This window comes from Brachyhypopomus gauderio, chromosome 11 (genome assembly GCF_052324685.1).
Source record: "Brachyhypopomus gauderio isolate BG-103 chromosome 11, BGAUD_0.2, whole genome shotgun sequence".
Taxonomy (NCBI): Eukaryota; Metazoa; Chordata; class Actinopteri; order Gymnotiformes; family Hypopomidae; genus Brachyhypopomus; species Brachyhypopomus gauderio.
Genome location: NC_135221.1, coordinates 13,411,871 through 13,424,235, shown reverse-complemented (window position 1 = coordinate 13,424,235; position 12,365 = coordinate 13,411,871). Strand labels below are relative to the sequence as shown.

The following is a 12,365-nucleotide window of genomic DNA, read 5'->3' as shown; positions in this document are numbered from 1 at the left end:
ATTTTAAACCGGAGAATTTATTTTCAGACGAGTGTTACGTTCACCACCCATTTGAGTGTTACGCCCCCCCCCCCCCCGTACATTTTATACTGTAATGTTGTGCCGGCATAAAAAAGCCTAAATGTGTCTTATGAGAACTTGTGCACTTATGCAGACACCTCTTGGTGAGTTCTACAACATGGTAATTATATGGTCATGATATTGTAAGCATAAGCATGGTCAGCAATAAAATCACACTTTCATATCAACACATCTCATCTCAGTATTGACAGTGACTAAGAGAGAAGAAAACAAAATGGTTAACACCTGGGTCACAAACCAAACTATGTGACTCATTACCAGAAAACTCGACAGAACACAATGCTAAATAACCCAACGTAGCCCAGTGAGTCCCCCAGTATACCAACTTCCAAGCACAGAAGCCAACAAAGCTTTTCTTCTTAGCTTATATCAGTAGTCTCAGGCAAAATCAAGACGTTCCTAGTATCAGTCCCTGATGCACGCCAGCGGCTCACCACAGATGGTGGGGGAGCAGTTAACAGCCGTTGCTACTTAAGGGGAGCAACAGGAAGATGGGGGAGGGGTGTGGACATCTCCACAGTGTGAGGGCTCATCTCCCCTGGCAAAAACTCTCCCTCCCCCTCCCTGCCACAAACAACCTTCACAACCCCAGCTCCACACATTCCCCACATGTCAAACAGACCACGGCAAAACACACCCACCCAAGACTAACACGCTTTCCTTCACACTGGTGTTGGCTGTAACATATTTTGCTCAGCACCAACGTTGGCGCAGTGGTGGAAGGGTTATCAGCAGCGGTGAGACTGACGAGAATTTCATGTTTCCAGAGAGACACCGTTAACTCCATTTTAGGGGGTGTCCTGTACATTTCTGGAAGTGCCTTTCTGAAGAGTCTCCCTCAGGGTTTGGTGTGAAAGCGATGAGAACCATACAGTCGTTAAGCCACTGCATCTGCCTTAACAGCTTAACCTTTTCCTCCAGACCACCGATCAATGTTAGATCAGCATGGCTTGAACATTTGTTGTTGTATTTTTGGCACTGGTTTAAGTTTTGGTAGTACAGCATTAGAATTAGTGCTTACACTGCTTAATTCAGAAGGAAATATAAATAATAGTGTTAGTATGGGCAAAGGGTGAGGAGCACCAGACCTGTGTGTGTCAGTGCGGCTGGACCAGCGGGACAGGGGTGGGTGGTCAGACACTTCCTGGGGTTGAACTCACTGCTCCGGTGACTGAGGTTCATTAGCTCTAGGAGCCAGAGACCCTTCAGCCTACACAGCGAGCAAAACTAGTAAACATACCCACTTCCTCTCTGCTGTGATGAATCATGCATAGCTGTCTGCCTGATGGTGTCCCTACCTAAATCTCTTGGAAGATCAACCACGACACAGACCCTACTGGGCACGTACACACATGCTGAAATAACCCTATAGTAGTCTACGGCTTGAACACAAACCACCAATTTACCAGATATAAAGAACACAAAGGACTACACTTAGACCAATTTGCTAAACATGCCAACCCTAGTTACTTGTTCATTTTATTAAATCTGAAGGTTTAATTGGCCTTTCTAACGTTTTCACATACAAAAGGTTTTATAGTCATGGCTTTTGACTCTAAACACACAAGCTCATTGGAGTGTGACTGCTGCACACTGTGTATTCAAAACATAAAACAGACCACACTTACCCAAGCTGACACTCACTCCATATTCCTCATTTACTGCACCATAGCCTATCATAACACACATTACATGCCAATCTGGACAGTATATCGGTCATCAGTATAGCACAAAAGTTTAAATAAAAGTATACAGTTAAGACTTAGGCTAGTTGATAAGTATCTAATGGCAATTTAAATAAAACGAAATACTGTTTGACATGGCATTTGACTGATTTTACTCCACAAACAAGTCACCAAGTTTTTTTTTTTTTTAGAAATAAAATTATATATATACATTTTATATACTATATATATAATCACACACACACACACTTTTATAAAGCTTCATGAGCAACATTATCCTAAACTATAGAGAGTTGGTTCCTCCTACAAGCTTTCAACTAGACTGAAAAGCCAAAGCCAGGTTTGCAAATGTCACCTACTCAATTTCCAGTGGACACTATAATGGACTGTTTGGATGACTGAAGAATGGGTTGGGGTTGACTGGGCTTCAACACAGTCCAATGGCATAATCATGTAGGTCTTTATTTTTAAAAAGCACATGTACACTTCTTTTGGAATAAAGGAAAACCTCCCATAATAATTGCACATCTTTAGTCCTCTTTATATTCATAAAATATCACAAATATTAAAGTGCTACAGACAACTTCTGCCTAAGTTCAAAACTCACACTCAAACTTCAAAACCATATTGCGGTCTAAGGACATTCAGGACAGACAGAAAGCACACCAAGACATTTTACGGGAGGGCTGTTTGATGGCTTAAATGGTGGTTCACCTTTAAGTGTAGCTGAAAAAAAAGCAGGCTTCCCCAAACACAATGGCTACTGGCAAAGTCATGCAGTACTACACTGACTGAGAAACAACAACTTCAAAAGTATGGGTCAGAAAGGTGGGGTTTGAAAAACAGCAAACCAATTCTTTTTTTTCTTTTCTTTTTTTTATTTAAAGAAGGATGATGAAGGAAGAAAACCAGGCAACTCAAACGTCAGAGGCAGCGTGTCTCTCCACAAGCAACTGTTCCCAAGAGCAGATGAGCGATTCTAGCCAAGTCTTTGTTCTAGTATATTCCGTCAGCCTTTCAAAGCACGGTCACCAAGTGCATCAATACAACTGGCCTATCCACCACACACGCGCACTCATGCACGCGCACACGCACACACAGACACGAGGGAGCCTGAGCGCATGAAGGAGGAGGAGGTGAGAAAAGTGTGGGTGTGTGTGTGTGTGTGTGAGAGAGAGAGAGAGAGAGAGAGAGCGCCTCTGGCACGTACTGCACAGAGCCTGCTCCCCCTGCTCCCCAAAAGACCAAACACCCAGACTCTTAAGAGACCGTGGGCTGACACACTCTGTTCTCCACGCCCCCTCCTCCACGGCCCCCATGGCACTCAGCTGTCCGAGCCCGGCGAGAGCTACCATCCAAGAGAACACGCCGCACACAGAACACACTTAACGGCCCAGCTTTGTCCCAGCATGTCCTTGCAGTGTGTTGCCAGAACCGAACGCCGTACTGCCCCCCCCCCCCCCCCCCCCCCCCCCCCGCAAAGCCTGGAGGACCCGGGATGACGGCAAACCCGGCTGCCCTGTGTCTCGGGTTTCTCTGCAGACAGGCCCGTGCTCAGCGGTGCCCCCGAGAGAGGCAGGCCCACGCTGGGGGTTCGGGAGCAGCCGTGCTCTGGAGACACAGACGGGGAGACGTAGGGAGAGGCAACAATAGAAGCGGCTGAAACAAACGCCGCGGAGGACGTGCCCTGCGTACACACCCCCACAACCGGCTCCTCGTGTGAAACCATCTGATGCATGTACTGCCGCCCTAACCTGTCAATCATGTCTGGGGGAGGGGAGTTGGTTATTACAAATGGAGCTGCTGGATGTTGCTGTTGGAAAGACTGAGGAGTGTGAAGTTAGTATAGTTATGAAAGGGCAGGCGAGAGTAGTTCTGCACTAGGTAATGGTTGAGCAGCCTGTTTATTCTGACGTTTGTACATGTTGGTGTGATCGAAGAAGGCAGTCGTGGCAGTGTGTGGTAAATACACAGGATGGTGAACTATATGGCTACAGTTAAGCAAGGGCAAGAACCAACATGGCTACTGCAGAGGATAATGGAGAGGAGGAGTTTAACACACTGTGCTGGCTGTTGTAAACGTGGTTTGCTGATTCATTACTTATCACACCCCCTTTAGACAGACAGACAGACAGACAGACACACACACACACACACACGCGAGATGAAGTGGACGTTACCTGCATGTAGTCCATCCCTCCTGAACAGGAAGTGCTTAAATAAAATCTGTGTTCTGCTCTACGCGTCTATGAAAGCCCAGTACTCAAAGGAAGCAGTTCCAAAAGCCCCACTGTGAAACAAGCGGATGGCGCTGAAAGCGACACACGACCACTTCAAACGCAGCGCTGGAGGACGCGCGTGTTCACCTTTCATAGGGACCAGATGAAACTAGTTCAGAATGAAACTAGTACCGTTTCCCCATGGCTCACATTAAAAGAACCATTTGAGATATTACAACACTACAGCAAGCATACAGTTTTAACAATATCCTTTCCTGCATTCAACTACTTCCAGTAGAAGAGATTATGGAGGGTTGTTGGCAGAGGGCCACTGCCAGAACCCTGCACCAGTGAACAATCGGGCGGATACAGAACATCCTCACTACAGTAAATTTAACAATATTCACTTAATCGGAGTTTGCCAACAGGTTGGGACAGAAAAAGGGGCAGCCGCAAAACAGAAGTGCCAACTAAAAAAGAGCCAATACAGAAGTGTGCAGAGAGCGTGTTATCCCAGTGCTCCCCAATATAACCTATTTAAGAAGGAACAGGAAGGGGGAAAGGAACACCGAATGACTAAAGCTACAAATGTTTTCATAGACGACTCTGCGTTATATTTATTTTAATGGCAGGTACTCTAGGACAGTGGTTCTCAAACTGTGGTGGTACGCAGAGCACCCCGCGGTGGTACGCCAGATGAGCTCGGAAAATAAAAGATGCTTTGAGTTTTTTTTTTTTTTTTTTTTTTTTTACACAACACATTTTTTTAATTAAAACAGAATTATGACAAGTCCTGAAATTCAGAAACTAAAAGGGATGACTCGTATTATTTGCGGAGAAAATGTCGCTAAACAGCTCGATCTGGTGCATCTTTCAAACGACACAGTCACTCGCAGAATTGATGAAATGGCGAACAACGTCAGACAAACATTGACCGAGAGAATTAAAATGAGTAAATGCTTCTCACTGCAGTTAGATGAATCCATAGATGTCGCAGATTTAGCCAACTTGCTCGTTTCCGTGCGATATGAGTATGAGGGCATGTCGCACGAAGACTTTTTGTGCTGTAAACCCCTACCAACACGAAATACAGGAGAACTACATTATAACATATGTGTGTAATGAGCAGGGTTGCCAAATTTCACGCATTGAGCGTGAGACACACGCATTTGACCGTCTTCACACGCCACACATCCGATTTCTCACGCCGACAAAAAAATCTAGTTTATTTACCTCTGATCCACATCTATGATTCAATGAGTTACTAGTTCGCTCTGGCACCAACCACCGCGATATAATACTTATCTTGTGTCCATTTTACATCCTCCCGGTAACAATTTACGTTCGCTAACCCCCCGTCAACAACTTAAACTCGCCAAACAGCTTTTTCTTTTTTTTTTTTTTTTTTTTGGGGGGGGTGGTACGTGGAGGTTTTTCGTTTGACAGTTGGTGGTACTTTGTGTAAAAAGTTTGAGAACCACTGCTCTAGGACATGGTGGTGCTCAGCTGGGCTCAGTGGTGCACACGTGTGCTGGACCAGCAGCAGAACTCCTCAGCCTGGGAGGGCGGGGAAGGCAGCGAGGGATGAGTCCAGACTCGCCACACTTCCTCCTGCCCACCACAAAAAAAAACCCCAGCAGGTCTTCCGCGTCAAACGTCCCACTGATCGTGAGCTCCACCAACAACCTGACTTCTCAGATGGTCTACAGTAAACAAATTATGCACAAAAAAAGGCACAGAGAAACATGGATCCCTTGTTTTCGTCTCAATCCATCTGCTTTTTTGGGGGGGAAGGGGGGGGGGGGTTTGATGTGGTTGCGTGTGTGTGTGTGTGTGTGTGTGTGTGGGTGGGGGGGTCTTGTCCTTGACTCTCGTTCTGCCAGGGCCTACCAGACTAAATCTCCCTTTACAATCAGGATGGGGAGGGTCTGGGAGAAAGGGCGGTGCAGACGAGCTGCAGCACCCAGTCAGGAGCACCTCCACCCTCCGGGGGAAAAAGGGGGCAAAGAAAGAAAGAGCCACCATCTGTGATTTAGTCATGGTGATGCCAGCAGGGAGTAACGTGGAGGAGCAGCAGCAGTGTGTGAGAGGAGCATCATAAATGAGGGGCCTATTCAGCACGCACGCACGCACGCGCACACACACACACACACACACACACACACACACACACACACACACACACACACACACACACAGGGCATAAGGGCTGTCCTCTGTAGTGCAAGGCAGGGAGATGGATGAGACAAAGGGACAAGATGCTGATCAGAGTCAAGTCAGCTACCTCCAGAAATAACAGGAAGGAAGAATACTGTGGCATGAGAAACGACACACCTTAAGAGGTGGTGTACCGCTTAGCAGAGCTGGTTCGGTTCTCAGCTGTGCCACATGGCGTCGAACGGACACGGTGGAGTTGGGAGGTTCGGTTCCTGTTCTGAAAGGAAGTGCTCAGAAAGTTTTCATGGAAAATATATGGGCTGGGGACAAGACCTGTATGGGCAAACCTCACGTGCACCAGAGGAAGCAGTCACGCTTGGAAAACTAGTGCTGGTGACACACCTTATTTCAGAGAATTATACTGCAGACAGTACCTAGTCCTTCCATCAGTTACTACTCTGGTGACTTAGCTACTCAAAAGTTAGCCTCTTGTTTGTTTGTGTCTGTTTCTTTGACAGACGTCTTATAGCAGAGTTTTCACTGGGCTTTTAAAGAATGAACTCATTATTAGTTTGTTGTATACTCAAACACTTGATGTCTAAAAAGCTGACTTATCTGCTACAAATTTAGCACTGTTTTTGTGTCATAAAACTAAAGAGTGCTCAAACAATCTAAAACTCTGAGACAGGTGGTGCTGAGCCCCAGTGATTTGACACACAGTGACCCCAGTGGCCTTAATTAATGCTTCCTCCATAGCCTGTGTGATCACTAATGGACAAGTGTTAATTAGGATTTTTTTGAGAAACCATAATTATCTACTGATCCAGGTGTGTAATTCTTTACTGACAGGTGTAAATGAGCTACAACTGAGCAAGCCGGCAGCCGACGTGGTGCACCCTGGGATTAATCTTATCTGATCTGGCAGGTAGGGGGGCTTTCAGAGGCACATGTGGCTAAATGATGTAGCTTAATTGAGAAAAAGAGGACTTCAACCTTAAAAAAAAACACAAGTGAACACTGCTACCTCCGTTACAAAAGCCAAGAAAAAAATGTTTGCAAAACAGTTAGAGAGAGCATACGTGGGGGGGGGGGGGGGGGGGGGGGGGGGGGTGACAGTGATCCTAACTGACGTCAACAGTAAGCCGAGCCTTGTAGCGCTACATCACTGTACGTGTTATCATCTTTTCACAGTGATAGCAGACTGTCCGTGTAGTATTGTGTGGAGTGCCAAGACACAATTCTTGCAGTCCAAACCACTGATTCTCTCAGATAAGACCAAACACTATAAACATTTAGATGAATGAGGTTGGTCTGTAGCCACGTTTGTGGCCTGTGGAGCAGAGGTGCAGTCTCTGAATCACACTTGACAAAACAGTGGTGAGAGCGAGAAAGTTGTTTCTACACCAGGCTGATTCCAAACTCCAAACTGTTTTTACAAACACAGTCCCTGTGGGCTTTCCAAGGCAGGTTCTCTGATTAAGTTGAATAACACGAGTTCTAAATTAATGCTGTCCAAACAGTATTAATCTCTCACCTCTCCTCCTATTGGATTGGTCTTCTAGTCTGAATTATCTGGCCATGTCATAAATGAATTAATTAGTCAGAAATTAACCCTCCAGATTTAAGACTGAAGAAGCAATATTTTATTCAGTTAAAGTGAGTTTTAGCCCAAGCATCAAGGAAGGGTGGTCTGTGGTCCCCCAAATGGAAATACAGTAATGAAGACATGTGGAAATAGTAATGCGAAAATCTCAAAAGTCATCTGTTAATGTCCCCCAGGCTGTGTTTGTGAGGGGTGTGGAGGGGGTGGTGGTACTGGGCTGGGGTGTGAGTGTATGTGTGCTGGGGGGAGGTGGGCTATCCAGGATGATTCGGGGGTCTCTTTGCGCCTGGCAGTAGGGGGATTTCAGGGCTGGTTTCACAGCCACAGTGCCAGGAAATCAAGCGTGCTCAGCTCAGACAAAGGGCGAGGAGATAGCGGGGCCCTCTTCCTGCTGGGGCTCTCTCTCCTCCAGGCAGGGAGGCACGGAGCAACGGCACAGTGGGACTGGGAAACAATGTGCAAGGAGCCGGTTTGAATGTCTGCCAAGGCAAGCCCAAGCAACCCCCCCCCAAAAAAACTCTATTGTCAACCCACCGGAACCGAACCCCGGGCCTCTGAAGAAAAGGAGCAGGCCAGCAGAGCCACTTCCAACCTGCATCACTGCGTTTGTAATATCCAGCTAGCACGGTCCCGCTATCCACAGACACTGAGGGACGGTCACAGGGTGAGTGTCGGTTTACCTCCTCCCACCAGTCCATTGTGGCCCACAAAGTGCTAAATTCTTCCTGTCCAGAGGAGTTTGTGCAGAGCAGCGCTTAGCTTTACGGAGGGATTTGGAGAGGAATAGAGCATTGCAAAGTGCAGCTTGCCCTGACCTTGGAGCAAGGCTCCACACACACCTAACGAGTTGACACGCTTCCCCCGATGGAAAATTTTAACAAAGACAGATGAAAAGAATGACCACCATCTTTAGAAAGGTATACTACAGGGTCATTAGCATGCCGACAATTAGCAAGTCACAGTGAATTACACTGTATTTAGTGCAGCTGTGTAACAAAGTGAACGGACCTGTGAGTTCTTAAAATCCTTTCTTCAGAATTTAATGTTCAAATAACCTAAAACATGCAAATCAATCAAAAAGTGACAAATATATAATTAAATATAGGATGGCCTTCAACAGACGCAGCAGATAACACAACTTCACTGAGCTTGACAGCATGAAGGTATGGCCTCTATCATTAATCACGTTCTTCAGTACACCTCCTCTGCCCATTACATTTTTACCCAACAGGTCTTTCTGCATCTTTCTGCATTTAATCACTGATTGAGAGATGATCAGTCAATCACTTTCTAGGCTGGACTTCCTCCTATGACAAAGACACAGGATCCTCTTACAACAGGATCTGTGTGCTGTTTACTGAACTGGCCACCTGGTTCTTCAGGCAAGCCATTTAGGAGCTGCACACACGACCTATAAACCAACATGAGTGGAGGGGGGGGGGGGGGGCAGGAGCATGTTTGCACACCACAGTCTTCATCAGCAAGGCCGACAGATCCGCTGTGTGGGCTAGACACCCTTGAGGCTTGGTTTGATTATATGAGAAAATGAAGAGATCTGATGCACCATTTCAGTGTGACATGTTCATTGCAGAGGGTGTTTCTGCACAAACCAGTATGCCACGCAACAAAATGAATCATCTTCAACACTCCACCCAAACCACACAAATGTGCACAAGAATAAATGCAGTGCCCCCAAATTAGCAAAGTTTCATCCGACAACGTCTTCTAGGTGATATTACAGTGACACCATGATTTAAATAATAATAGGCCATCAGACCACAACAGACCAGGCCACCTAAGATCTGTTTGCCTATCAAACAAACCTCAACAATGGTAAGGAACAGTTGTTTCACACACAAGGCTTAGGGTCTGCCAAATAACTGAGATTAAGCATTTTTTTCTGTTAGCAGGGTTAGTCTCTTAACAGTATGTATTGGATGCATAAGGCCTGTTTTGGCTATTTACAGATAGTCCAGAGGTATTCAAATAAAATCCAAATGTTTTATCTTTTATGCCTGCAGACATAAGAAGCTCTGACAAAATCAGTACAGTTTTTAAAACCCGGAACAGTACTCAGCAATACTACTTACTAATGTGTCAGAAAGACTGCACCAAAATAGAGGGAAACCCTCAAATCAACTTTGCCCCAACATTATTTCATGCGCATCTTGAGAATCTTGGGAATGTTTGAATTCTTTCTGAAAACACAACTAATTCACCTTAAATAAATCTGACTCTCAGTTTACATTATCTCACCTTTTATTTTCAAAACTACAACCAGAAAATATGCCAACCCAGGTGGTCAAAAGTGACATGTTCAATCATCTACTTAACTCATTAACACTAAAGGCTAATGTAACAGATACAATTCTAAACAGGCGACCATTATGTCCAGTGCCGTGAAGGGCTCTCAATGCAAACAAATGACCTGAACTTCATCTCTTAATCAAGAGACTGACAATAGATTATTCACAACACGGACTTATCCCGTCTTCGACATGTGTGGCGGGAGGACGCCGAACAGACGGAGTGGAGCGCTATTGTACTCGGTGACCTTGGACACCGTCACAGCCTGTAATTATGACGTAAAGATCAAAGGGAGAACCTCCACGTCGGTACTACATACACCGCTGAGACACACCGACGGTTGTCGACCCACTCCGCACGGGGGTTTTCGAGGTAACGACCCTACAAATAAGACGAAGGACTGAGCCGAAAGGCGTTTTGCGCTCGAAGGCCGATGCGCTGATGATAAATCAGGCGTTTTTTTCGCCTTCACAACGCCTAAATGAGAACAGTTAGACATGTGGCGGGGCGATGCTCGGACATCAGCAACTGCCGCAAAAACAATCACTACAAATTCTCACGGCGTATTGCACGTGTGAGTGGCTCCGTCTGCTTTGGGAAAGAGTGCGATGGTGCATTCTGGCTCCAACTTTCCTGAGCGCGTTCAAAGCGTCACGGCAGTAACAAAGCGACGCCGAGCGCGTTTCGCACCTACGGGAAAGGTGGGGGTCGAGGTGGAGCAGAGGTGGTCGAGTCGTGCTTTGAGACGGACCTCTCTCATTTGTAAGAATCTCAAGACTTCAGGGTCTTTCCATTTCGTACTGTTTACAAAGTAAACCCCCAACGCACAACATTTTTAAAAGACCTGAAGTAAACCCTGGAAATATATACACATAAAACAACGTGTAGGTGTAAAGCACAAACGTTAAGCACTAAATGCCGCATTTGCATTGCTGAACTCCAGCTATAGTTACTTCTACTCCAAGCAATTACATCAACAAAGCAAGCGCCGATTGACCATTTGAAACACCATTAAATCACGCAGACCGGAGCAGCCTGGCTCGCCACTCGGACGGCGGCCGAACAATGACCAACTGGGCTCGCCACACAACAATAAACTCGTCCTGAACTTGGCTTCATTCTTCACACTTGGCACAAAAGGAAAAGATCAGAGAAGGGTTCAGATCACAATACAATTTCAACAAAGTGCGAAGCAGTTCATAATCCGATTGCATTCGCCAGCCATTAAATTATAAACCAACCCTTCATTGAGGATTAACTCTTATAAACAAAGTAAACAAGGGGAAAACAAAACGTTACGGGTTCACCGGCCGAGTTGAGTGAACTCTTGGATCGTACCGAGCGTGTTTGAGTCCACAGATCAACATCGCGGCGGCGTGAGCGGACAAACTTAACCAAGTGGAAACAGGAAAAACACACAGTCACCAGAACCAGATGGCTCCTCGGCTCCGGGTAGCCGAGCCGCTTCTACGACTAATAACAGACTTGACACGCTGTTGTAACGCCAAACACTGGCCACACGAACCAGCTTTCAGAACAACCACGAACGAGGCGGCTGGTTAAAACAGTGTTTAATAGACTGTGTGGATTAGTGCGTGTGTTATGTTAGCAACACCAGCTACGCTGCCCAATAACACACTGAAGTTTGCGAGCTAACCCGACCAGCTAGCTCCGCTACTCGAGAAGTTAGCTACGCGAACGTGTTGTTGTTGTCGCTCACATAGGGGCCGAGGACTTTGGCAATACTTAGGACTTTGTTCTCGTGTGTTTTTTTTCAGGTCGCAAAGCGGCCGGGCGGAGAGGCGGACGAGGCGAAAGGAGCGTTAGGCTGGAGTTAGGACGGTTACCTCGATCTCAAAGTCCGGTAAGTTGAACGCGGTCCTGAAGAGCGAGCAGAAGTGAGCTATGGCGGGCACTTCCCACCAAGACTGGACCTCCTCCACAGAAATTGTACATCCCTGGGACATTTTCGGTTTAAAAAAAAAGAGGGGAGGGGTTTTTTTTTAGGTTCGCCGTGTTTCTCACATTAGACGTCGTTTCGACGAGAGTGTATCCGACTTCCTCTTAACGTTCGAGATCTTTAACTGAACAGTAACATTCGCTGTCCCGCTCGCGCCGTTGCCATCGCAGCCCGCAGCTCTAGCGCTACAATCTGGTTCGGTCGGAGCTTCACGAGAGGAGAACAGATGGGGCGGGCGCTACCATGTTCGCCCGGGGAGGGGTGTACTCCGACCAAAACAAAGTTCACCCAAACAAAATAACGCCTTTAAATAATACGAGACCCGCCGAACAACTGCCCCCTATTTTTGTACC

The 12,365-nt window shown here is 46.4% G+C and overlaps 1 protein-coding gene across 2 annotated transcripts in view; it reads right to left on the bottom strand.

The window, feature by feature from the left end:
• Positions 1–12,200, bottom strand: part of cecr2 (CECR2 histone acetyl-lysine reader) — a 30,371-nt gene extending 18,171 nt beyond the window's left edge. The window contains exon 1 of one of the 2 annotated variants that reach the window (XM_077022132.1): positions 11,900–12,200. In XM_077022132.1, the coding sequence (XP_076878247.1) occupies positions 11,900–12,019 (120 nt within the window). In that variant the 5' untranslated portion in view covers positions 12,020–12,200. The remainder of the gene's footprint in view (positions 1–11,899) is intronic. The other variant, XM_077022133.1, reaches the window with a different exon arrangement.
• Positions 12,201–12,365: the final 165 nt, after the last annotated feature.